Source organism: Nicotiana tabacum, chromosome 4 (assembly GCF_000715075.1).
Source record: "Nicotiana tabacum cultivar K326 chromosome 4, ASM71507v2, whole genome shotgun sequence".
Classification (NCBI taxonomy): domain Eukaryota; kingdom Viridiplantae; phylum Streptophyta; class Magnoliopsida; order Solanales; family Solanaceae; genus Nicotiana; species Nicotiana tabacum.
The window spans coordinates 58,847,701-58,858,582 of record NC_134083.1 but is presented as its reverse complement, the minus strand read 5'-3'; the positions used below and the strand labels follow the sequence as shown (position 1 = coordinate 58,858,582).

The window sequence follows — 10,882 nt, the reverse complement described above, 5'->3', positions numbered from 1 at the left end:
ATTTATTTAAAATATAAATACATTTTAAATTATACAAAACATACTAATTTTTAATATATATCAAAGTCGTCAATCGTCATCTAATAGATTGATTTTTTTAATATTTAACTGTGTATAACTTGTTACTAAATCGAACCACCCTAAAATGTAGCAAGAGACATGGGCCAAGAATAAACCAAGGAGCGACATCTGGCAGTTGTAGGATAAAGACAAATTGTAATTCCTAGCTGATCGATATTCGATATACATATTCAGAAGAAAGCCACCACCTTATTGACCATTTTCTCCTCGCCCAATTCCCTCTCTTCGCTGAATTAGGGTTTTCTGTTTGATCCATCAAATTTTGCAGAATTCAATCAATCATGTCATACGAAAAGCTCGACGGTTTAGCTAGGTGGTTCGGTACGAGCGTTGCGTCGGCATTTTTCGCATCTTTAGAACGATGCTCGTGTGTGAATCTCAATACCTCCGAATCCGATGACGAGGACGAGGAAGAAGCTAAAGATCGCCCTCTCATGGTCTCCACCCTACCTTCTCACCTCGAATCTTGCCCCCCTGCCACCAATCCTACCTCCGTTGAGAACCTCCCCGTTTAATTCTACTTTACTCGGTAAAATTTCTTTTTCTTGTTTTTTCCCAAATTTACCTGTTTCAATTGTGCATTTCGAGTGTTTTTTTGCTAGTGTTATAACATCTGTTGAGTATAACAAGGAAGCAACCATGAGGATCAAAGTTGTTGTGTGGTGATTGCTTTGTGTAATTGTGTTGGTTGCTTTGACGATGATTAAGTATGCTGTCAATTGTATCAACACTGTGGTATATTGGTATTGACCTTCAATCTCTGTGTATGTGTGTTAATATATGAATAAACATGCAATGTTATCAAATTGCATTTATGACTATTGAATGCAGTATCTGTGTTTTGTTTGTGTGATATCTGTTATTTTTGTTTATTTTTGTTTAGGTATGTGTAATTCTTTTATATTGGTTGTGTATTGCATGTTTTCTAGAAGTACCAAAAGATTTGTTGATATTTTATTTTGGGCTAACAACAATATCTTGAGGTTTCCGATGCAAGTTTTAACCTTGGAGTCATTGATGATAAATAGTATATTGGCAAGGGAAAATACTAATAGCATTCTTTTTGATAGATAAGGATGAAGTGGTCTATTGAAAAACTTTCACTCGGCATTTGTTCCTCGCAAAAGGAATACAAGTTATAACCAATTGATTGAGTTCGAGAATAAGGATTGTTCTGTTCTGCTTAATGGATGATGACCTTTTGGTTTTATAAAGTAACTAAAAATTCTAGGAAACTAGAAAATAAACAAGTAAAGAAAACGAAAAGGCAAACTTAGGTTGTAAAATCCAATAAAACAACGTATTCCAGGGTTATGGGTCAGCTAACAATCCGGTTGAGTTATTGGTTGACATAGTTAATATTGCTCGTAAGATTCTTCCGAGTAGTTGCTTGCCTATTCAAGTTAACCTAACGTTTATATTCCTATAGAATTAGAATTAACAAGAACGCATTAAAAATTCATTGTATAATAATCAAGCAAGACGTTTGTTCCTACCCGAACGGCGAATTCATTCCCCGAGGTCCAGGTTCAAGATCTTGTTCTATTCAATCATATTGCAATCTTAAATTTCCATTTCTAAGTTCAATTCAAAATTCGTAGACAGTATTTATTAGTTGGCCAAACGATCAAATAATTTAGCTCGGGATTAAATAAATAAACCAATATAATAAATCAATTCAAGCTTCAAACATGAACAATCATGTAGCACCACTTCCCTAAAACTAAGCAACTTTAACATTAAAGAAAAGAAAAAGAGAAGAAAAGCTTAGAATTGAATTTGTTCCCATTATGCTCTAGCTGTTCTCTCTTGCTCCAAAAGTCAAATTCCCCCTCAGAGTCAGAACTAGGTTAGAGTTCTTTTATAAGTTGTGGGGAAATTCTAGGACAAAAATACCCCTTCCTATTCACGCGGGGATTACGCTCGAGTGCCCTAGTGGGTGCGACGGACCACGAGACACAAATGGAAAATTTGCACTTCTTGTTTTGGGCGCTACAGGCACCGTGGGCGGTGGGCCTGGGCTCTGAAATTGCTCTTTGAAAATTCCCAAGTGTTGAGTGCTACTGGCAGCGTGGAGCAGAGGCCAGGCACTGAATTCTTCCTTGTCCATATTTCTTCTTTTCTTGCTCCAAATTCCATTTCCCATGACCACCCCTATCATCCATTAACACTCAAATTAGTGTAAGATTCGATAGTCAAGCTACGTTGGGCATGTTCAACATCAAACAAAACTAAAGGCCTGTAAAAATGCGAATAAAATAATCATCAATAGAGGGTAGGTAACAGAAGAGAAAGCTTCTTTAAGATTAGGGCAATACTTTACTTCCGGATTTTGCTTTAAGAGCTACGCTATTAACATTGTCAAACAAGATTTTAACACTTTAGATTATGCAGTCTGCTGAGTTATAAAAGCGGTTACTACACATGGTTTGCTGTGATCTATTGGAGTTATTAGTTTAGATTATGCAGTCTGCCGAGTTATAAAAGCGGTTACTACACATGGTTTGCTGTGATCTATTGGAGTTATTAGTTTAGATATGACATGATCTGGAAATCTGTTTTGGATGAAGTACATCTTTGTTACTTCACTCACCAGGAACATAGCTCTCTTTATTAGTGAGATTTTAGTTACCTTTATGTTTTGATTTAGAGAAATTAAGGTTGAGTGGAATTGTGTTTACTCTGCGAAGAAGACTGTTATTGGCTCTGCCTGTGGATTTAAAGTCTCAGTTTGTACCATAGCCTATACTTGGTTAGATTATGCCTGTCTTTGAGAGGATTTGGTCAATTATAAAGTACTGCAATGTCTGGAACGCTTCTGGGTGGAATATCTAAAGACTGAACTGAATGAGGATTGTGTGTACTGCTGCTTAGATAGAAGACTTTGGAGATGTCTATATATCTCAAACCAGTGTCATCTTGGCCAAATCACAGTTCTGTTGATGAACTGCTTTCTGGCTGTTTGCTTTGACTCCTGGTAGAAGAGTTTAATGCTTTGGTTCTAGAAAGAGCTCGTCTGAATAGAAGGCTTGGTTACTACAAGTCTCATACTAGGGTTTTGATGCTAAATTTTTGTGCTGTTTCAAACTAACATCTTTGGCGCTGAAATAAAATTAAATAAATATTGACTCTTTAGATAACGAACTTAAGGGATAACACAACCCCCCACACACCCACTCCCGGGGGAGTAGGTGGTGTTGCAACTTGAAAAAGTTTGATTGCAATCCATATTTTTTGCTCATGTTCACGGTGCTTTTGCAACCTTATTTCATCTCGACAGCTTATCCTTTTCCTTTCTCTTTTTTCTCAGAACTGGGATTCATGCAGCAGCTGTCTCGTAGCAGTCCTTTGGTTACAACAGAGTGGATTTACTCTGGTATAAGCTGTAACATTGTTAGTAGACATTGATTTTTCTTTGATAGGGTTGTATAAAATGTGTTGTCTGTTGACAGTCTTGTTACAAGGTCAAACATTAGAAGCATTTGTTGTATGCATTTTGCTTTTCCTTCACCTCGTCTTATTGAAAACTATGGTGACAGAGAATGGCATGCATATCATTGGGCTACTTGAATTTCAAATATCCACAGATTGTTTTTACCGATAGCGACTTCTGTGTTTGTGCACCTTTTATACATGATCGCACCTTCTTGGTGCCAGATTAATAAAGCATTTGCTTATATTGAACGAAAAGAAGAAATTCCGGTCGTGGGGCTTTTACTTTAACGTTTATTTGCTTAAGCAACCATCTATACTAATTAGATAAAAGTAAGAAATTTTTCTCAAAAAATAGAAGAAACAAAATATGCTATGAAATGGATTTTTTGTTGGCCTGTGGACAAGGGTTATGGTTTTTACTTTTTAGCTTGGCCAATCATCCATTTGTTACCAGTTCCAAATCAAGGAATGGGAGAGTAAAAGCGGAGATGTCGGTGTTTGGGAACGCCTTTGATATTCAGGAAGCAAGAAGAGACTGTTTAGTGCGGTAGATCATGGACAAGAAAATGAGGAATAAAATAACTGGACCGATTGGCGGTCTTGTTTGTTATTGGCTCATAGGCTACGTCTGACTGTAATGCGTAATTGCTTATTAGCGTTGTTTTTTATTTCACTTCCAGAATATGATCTGAAACCATTCAGGTCGCACAACACGGAGGAGAGAGGATTTAGTCCAACAAAAGCAAGCGGAAGTGAATAACAAAAAGATCAATGAAGAATACGACCTCAAGGAAAGAATAAAAGACGAGAAAGACATCTGATATACAACAACCACCCAGTATAATCCCACTAGTGGGTCTGGAGAGGGTAGTGTGTACGCAGACCTTACCCCTACCTTGGGGTAGAGAGGCTGTTTCCACTAGTAGGGTCTGGGGAATAGTGTGTACGCAGGCCTTACCCCTACCCTGGGGTAGAGAGGTTGTTTCCAAATGATCATCGGCATCCTTCCCTCTCGAACTCACAACCTCTTGGTTGGAAGTGGAGAGTGCTTACCATCAGAGCAACCCACCTTGTCAGACATCTGATATCCATACATCAAATAATGGTGGGAAAGGGGCACTAATCTTATTTATTGCTTTTTAAATATAATTTGTGCCGAGCAAAAGGAAATTAGACCATTCAATTGAGATGGAACGCCGCTATGTTTAAAAGGAAATTAGACCATTCAAAATGTAGTATCACCAGTTCAAACGCAACTATGTTTAAAAGGGCCTATTACTACTTCTGTTGAGTTGGATTTCCCTGGTCAAAGATGTAAAAAAACAAAAAAAAAGAAAATTCCCTTTGCAAGCCTCTAGCTATGGCATTCTTCCTGTTACTCTTCCCAGCATTCTTACCACATAAGGTTACAGTTCAGCCAAGTGCTTTACAAATGATTCTCACCAACTTAACTAACTCTAGTTAGTGCTTTACGAATTCATGGACCCAATCCTCGCAAGTTGGCTAAACATTTTAATAGACTATTTCTGATACAAAACTAGTTGGCGAGAATCTCAATTATTAATTACATGATACACGATAGCCTGTTCATATTCACCAAAGTACAGGCAAAAATAGAAGCCATAAGCAAGTTTCAATTTCACGAACTTCAACAACAATACTTGGATACCAAAAATTGATGAACCTTAACACAAGGTTCAGTTGGTGTTATTTTGATTTTTGACTTTGTAGGAGAGCGCTTGGCTCACTGCATATACAAAGCATATACACTACCGAACTACTTTGTACATAACTAATAACAAAGTGACTGTGTGTCGATTTCATATGTGTGTTGAATGATCGAGTGTGACACTACTAAATCTATTTTTAAAGCTATAAATTGGAAATGCCACCTATATGTTAGTGTAACCCCAATGTCACTGGCATACCCCTCTAATTCCCACTTTACCAGAAAAGAGGAGCCTGCTATTCCAGTAGAGATAGAGCACACTTGCCTGAAAGCATTATCACATTAGTAGTAACTCGGATTCAGGTACAATTACGCAGCTAAAAACCAATGCTCCAACAAGCAGCCCACCCTAGCCTTCTCACAGCCGTGATGTGGTTTATCCCGTCTTCAATAAACCAGATGGTGGACAATAGCTCAATCATTCTGACCAGCCAACTTACCATAAAAGACGAAGTTCTCCACAATTCCTCAAAGAAAATTTCAACCACCACACTTTTCCCCAGCCTCATGAAGAGAACAAAAGAAAGAGGCTCCTCTACAAGGTCCCTCGGTAATACAGGATATATTTATATAAATATTACCTCCACTTCTGCGGGTAACATTCCTTCCATTTGCAGCACGTATGCCATCTCCAGTAAGTTAGAATTAGGAGATATCTCCAGAATCAAGCCAGGGGATATTTACCAATTAGTGGCAAGAGCACGGCACACAACCACCTATCTTTGGACATGCTATTAAATATCTAGAGGGGCTAGTCAAACATCATTTCTCATTGCGTAAGAAATTGCAACATGAACTGTTGAATCCTTCCCTGCAAGCCCTAGGGGGAAAATTGTTGTGTTCTCAAGTAGGGCAGCCACAATGTAAATTCTCCCAAAAGAGGAGATAACTTCCAGTTACAGAAACCCCCTTTACATCACATCACTACTCATCAAAGTGGCAGAGGCAATCCATAATTATGGAATGACCTTATTCGCCCATCGTAGCCTGCAGTAACAATAACTAAACCCCAAGCATGAGAATTGGATGAACTCTGGCAAGAACTTTTTAGAAGTTTGTATTCAGATCTGCACATCCGAGAAGACACAGACCGAGGACTTGACACGGGAAGCTTCTCTTCAGGCCAGGTTGCTGATCCCTTTGGAATTGCCTCAAGGAACAATTCACATCCCAAGGAAAGATAAGGAGAGGCCATGAAGGGTAATAGACTATTTGGATTTTGACTTAGTCCTCCCTCTGAGTGCCATCCATTATCTGGATTTACAGTTTTCAAGCCGGACCAAGGTATTGCAATGGAAACATCACTGGAGAAGAACTCAGATGACTTCACCACTTTAGGTTGCGAAACATAATCATCTTTGCGAATGTCACAGTTCCATACGTAGACATTAGAATCTTCAGATGCAGAGATAATATGCTTCCCATCTGAGGTGAAACTGGCAGAGAGATGGTTTCCTGCATTTCGCTGGCCTAGAGAGCAGAGCAGAAGTAAATTAGAAAATAGTAGAGGATAAGGAGCTACAAGTAGCTAAAACTAGAAACTACAATGGAGAGATCACAACAAGTACCCAAGTCAAAAACAAAATAAGTATACTGTATGTCCCACAATCATACAAAATCACATATCAATTTTCATTGCCGTTATAAAGCAAGCACAGCACTCAAATGACAGGCAAACAGACATCAAATGGGTTACTATCTGAAATAAGAAAAGGGAACAAACCTTTGTACTTGCCGATCACATTGATGCCATCTAGGATTCTGACATGAGAGTCAGCAGAAGTAACCATTACTTTAGATGGGTCTTGCGGCAGAAACTGCATTCGAAGAAACATTACATTGGCATCTCATTACAAGGTAAATCAGAAAATTAATATTAGCAGAACTTCAAACTGTGGTTTGGTGATATATTGCTACCTGAAAGCCAGTAATCCTTTTGCAAATTGACTTCTTTTTATTGGCCAAGCACATCTGCTCCTCTAAATGGATCTCATGACCTGTCACAGTACAGCTTTGTCTAAACCCATTGCACATTTTAGCAGTTAAAGCATGGACCAAAATACTGAGTCGTAATATTCCTAGACATTCCTTGTAATCTTGCAATCACATTTGACATACTCCAGAAATAAGCACATCACTAAGATATAGCAATCATGATAGCTACAAATAGTAATACTACTCAGGTAATTGTGCTCTCATGAAGATATGCCTTTTAATTTACATTTATTATATGATTTATGAAGAATTACTAATAAAAGAAGGCTGAAGTAAGACCAAGCAAGCAAAAAGCTGGAACATGTCCAGGAAATCAATACACCAAGTAGTGCTGATGGTAAGCGCAACCGCTGTCACCGCACAGGAAAAGAGACGAGAAACAAAAAATGAGAATAAGCAATTCCCAATAACTAGCAAAACGTTATCATTTCCTAAAACCAAATCTGAAGGCCAATCAACTGCCACATTCCATCTAAACAAGAGCAATGACTTGACACATAGTATTGCAATGCCATAAATTAAAAAACTGACTCTGCGAGATATCAATCACAACTAACAATACCACAACGAAAAGAGAGACCATTACCTTCTACATTGAAAAAACGGCAAGCGCCTGCCATAGAGCCAATAATCCCACCCTATGCGAAGCAGATAATTTGTTCAATAAGTTGCTCAAATTTCTGATCTTTAAAGAAGTTCAATGACTAAAAAGGGAAAATTAGTAAACCTTTCCATCAGGACGATAGGAAACAGCAGTCACTATGTCTCTGATATCAGTCCAATCCAATACTTGACAGCTGTTAACGGCCCAAATTCGAACTTTCCCGTCTATTGATCCACTGATGAAGTATTCATCATTCACGGGGTTAAACTGTATGCAAGTCACTGCAAAACCAAAGAGAATAATGCAGCATGAAACTCAAACACTACAAACATGTAATAGAATGGCTTATCACGATTAACACACGCTGAGTCACAAAAGTATACTAGAGTGGAGTCGGCTCATACCATAATTACTATGTGAAAAAACTCTGAGGCACAGATCATGTCCAACTTGCCACAGACGAACAGTTTTGTCAGTTGATGATGAGAGCAAACACTGCTGGAACAATACATAATAAGAAACGAGATTACTTTCAGAATTACTCAGAAAATTGTAAATCAAAGACATTCTAATAAGCTTACATTATTCTTTGACCATGAAAGATCCAATATCTCCCCAGTATGCCCTTGGAACACATGCAGTGGTTTTTCCAGAATTCGGAAGACCCTTGGGGGGAAAATGACACAGGCCGAGTCTGTTGTTTTCTTCAGGCCCTTCAACTTATTAATTCTGTCTTTCTCTGTCGCCATCGGAGCCAGTTGAGAAAGATGATTCACTGTGAAATACATACACGAAGGATCCAACTCTGGAATATCAATTTCATTGGATCTCTCATCTTCAACCACTTTCCACACCCGCACAATCTTATCTTCACCAGCACTAGCTAGGTACTGCCCATCAAAACTGAATTTCATAGTTAAAATTGAACCCTCGTGAGCCTGGATATCTTGCCCCATGAAAAGAGCAGAGAGTTCCTTTAGCCGCTTCCTACAATGGCGAACCTTAACCCTCTGAGCTCTAGACCTCTGAACAAGGTCGGAACTGTTGTCCGTCAAATCATGACATTTCCCTTCGCCATTTGCGACACATGTAAATGACCGTAGCCTACTTAATAACCGACTCTTAACTCCATTCAGTTTCCTCGGAGAGTTTCCATTTTTATGCAGTTCTCCGTGTCCAAGTTTCCCAATCACGGGGGACATACATGGAGAGTTCTCAGGCTCGCGAGACATTAGCAGTCGTTCCAATCTGACAGCTCTGTTATTACTTTGCTGGCCATTCTCTGCCTCAACATGTACATGAACACTGCATCCTACTCCACTATCACCATTCCCACTTCTACATAAGTAGTTCCCATTTGAACCCAAATTGTTAGATAAACCCAAAGCTTCCCCACACAATCCAGACCGGTAAGATGATAATTCGTCCTTAAAAATTGAAGACCGTAAAACGGCTCCACTACTCTCCATTATTCTTTCAATCTCTCCAGTAGAGAAATCAAATTCGGAGCTTCTGCATAAATCTACTGGATCTTCTCCAGACATTCCATTCACACTTAAGCCCATCCGACTAAGGAATTTCCTACGCCGCTCTCCAACACTTCTGGGAGTTCTAACCCACATATCGTACTGGTAGCTGGCATCATTGTCAATAGATTTGGGAATCCGAGTGCTGATATCAGATACCTGGGAAATAGTATCTGGGGCATCGAAAAATTGACATTCTCCTTCCTCATCATCATCACTGAAACTATCCATTGATACCTTGAGTTCACCCCATGAAACCCCACATCAAGAAATCATCTTTTTAAGCCCTAGGCAATGTGTTATAAATTATTCCATCCTTCACAATACCTAAATAAATAAATAACAGAAATTGCATTAAGTTAAACAAACACAAAACACGACTACCAAGATGAGTTAATACGGATTAAAATAATAGCCATCACTTTACTAACAAGAAAAACAATTATACTATATCTAACATTACAATAAAAAAAAACAATAGATCCAGCATGGATCCCAATCCACTTCCATTGAACCTGGTCTCCCCCACATCATATAACTTCTCATACTTCAATTTCAATTAAGGGTAACCCCCCACCCCACCCCCACAAAAAAAAAATTAACCCCCACCACACCCCTTTATCCTAATACTATTATACTTCTGCATAGAAATATGAACCCTAAGCAAAATCAATTTTGCACCGAAAACTAAAAAACCCACCATCAGGATGACGACTGTGAATACGTTAGACATCAACTCATTATCACATTCAAAGGATAATCACACACACCCAAAAAATAAAAATTCAAAATTTACGATCATTTAACATAAAAATGTATAAATCACAAACAAAAGAACCAAGAAAATGTAAAAATTGAAGGGCTAAAGAAGATTGTGCTCACATGGGTCCGGCTTGTTTCAATGAAATTGAATGGATGGGAAATGAAATGTAACAGAGACAACACTCTCTTCCTCTATTTCTTTCCCTTTGAGCAAAAAAAAGAAAGGACCGACTATTAAATTAAAAACTGAGATAGAAGGTGTAATTAATGGAAGAAGAAGGATCTAAACTTGGAAATATTTTTATCATAAAAGAAAAAGGAAATAATTGAGAAGAAAAAATAAAAAGGCAAAAATAAAAAAGAAAATTGTCTTGATATTCGTGATTACGGATGGCCCGAGAAACGAGATTTCGAGACTAGTAAGTAATAGGCTTCTGGTCCTCTTCTGTGTGTGTGTGTTTGTGTGGTCTCTTTGGTACAAAAGTACTTTTATTATTCACTTTTCTCTATTGTGCGCCACCCTATTTTCGCCCACAACTGTCTCATTACAGAACTACTCTTTTTTTTTTCCAGCTTTTTTTCTGAACGGAGTTAACCTTTTCTCCTTTTTCTTAATTTCTCAATATCTTTTACTTAATACATATTAAATGAAGGATTAAATGGAGCGACATAGACATAAAGATTCATGTAATGCTCCCAGCTTGCTTGCAATTAATTCATTGTTATTGTCGGATAGATCCAGCACTTCTG

The 10,882-nt window shown here is 38.2% G+C and overlaps 1 protein-coding gene and 1 long non-coding RNA gene across 3 annotated transcripts; one reads left to right on the top strand and one right to left on the bottom strand.

Moving 5' to 3' along the window:
* Window positions 1-262: 262 nt before the first annotated feature.
* On the top strand, window positions 263-3,676 carry LOC107784929 (uncharacterized). Its single transcript, XR_001647773.2, has 2 exons — window positions 263-610; window positions 3,392-3,676. It is a non-coding gene; the product is annotated as an uncharacterized LOC107784929 (long non-coding RNA).
* Window positions 3,677-5,153: 1,477 nt separating this feature from the next.
* Window positions 5,154-10,670, bottom strand: LOC107784931 (uncharacterized). 2 transcript variants are annotated; one of them, XM_016606128.2, is made up of 8 exons: window positions 10,253-10,670; window positions 8,426-9,697; window positions 8,249-8,339; window positions 7,968-8,125; window positions 7,827-7,878; window positions 7,163-7,242; window positions 6,969-7,062; window positions 5,154-6,715 (listed from the first exon to the last, which is right to left on the bottom strand). In XM_016606128.2, the coding sequence occupies exons 2-8, from the start codon at window positions 9,599-9,601 to the stop codon at window positions 6,177-6,179; spliced, it is 2,190 nt and encodes a 729-aa protein (XP_016461614.2). In that variant the 5' UTR covers window positions 9,602-9,697; window positions 10,253-10,670; the 3' UTR covers window positions 5,154-6,176. The 2 variants fall into 2 exon arrangements, with proteins under 2 accessions (XP_016461614.2, XP_016461613.2); XM_016606127.2 differs by having other exon boundaries at window positions 8,249-8,342; window positions 10,253-10,595.
* Window positions 10,671-10,882: the final 212 nt, after the last annotated feature.

Coding starts and splice junctions, on each gene's coding strand:
- LOC107784931 (XM_016606127.2), bottom strand. CDS start 9,601: ATGGATAGTTTCAGTGATGATGATGAGGAAGGAGAATGTCAATTTTTC. Junction 8,343..8,425: donor TTTCATGGTCAAAGAATAAT/GTAAGCTTATTA, acceptor GTATTGTTCCAG/CAGTGTTTGCTCTCATCATC. Junction 7,063..7,162: donor AAAGGATTACTGGCTTTCAG/GTAGCAATATAT, acceptor CTTCGAATGCAG/TTTCTGCCGCAAGACCCATC.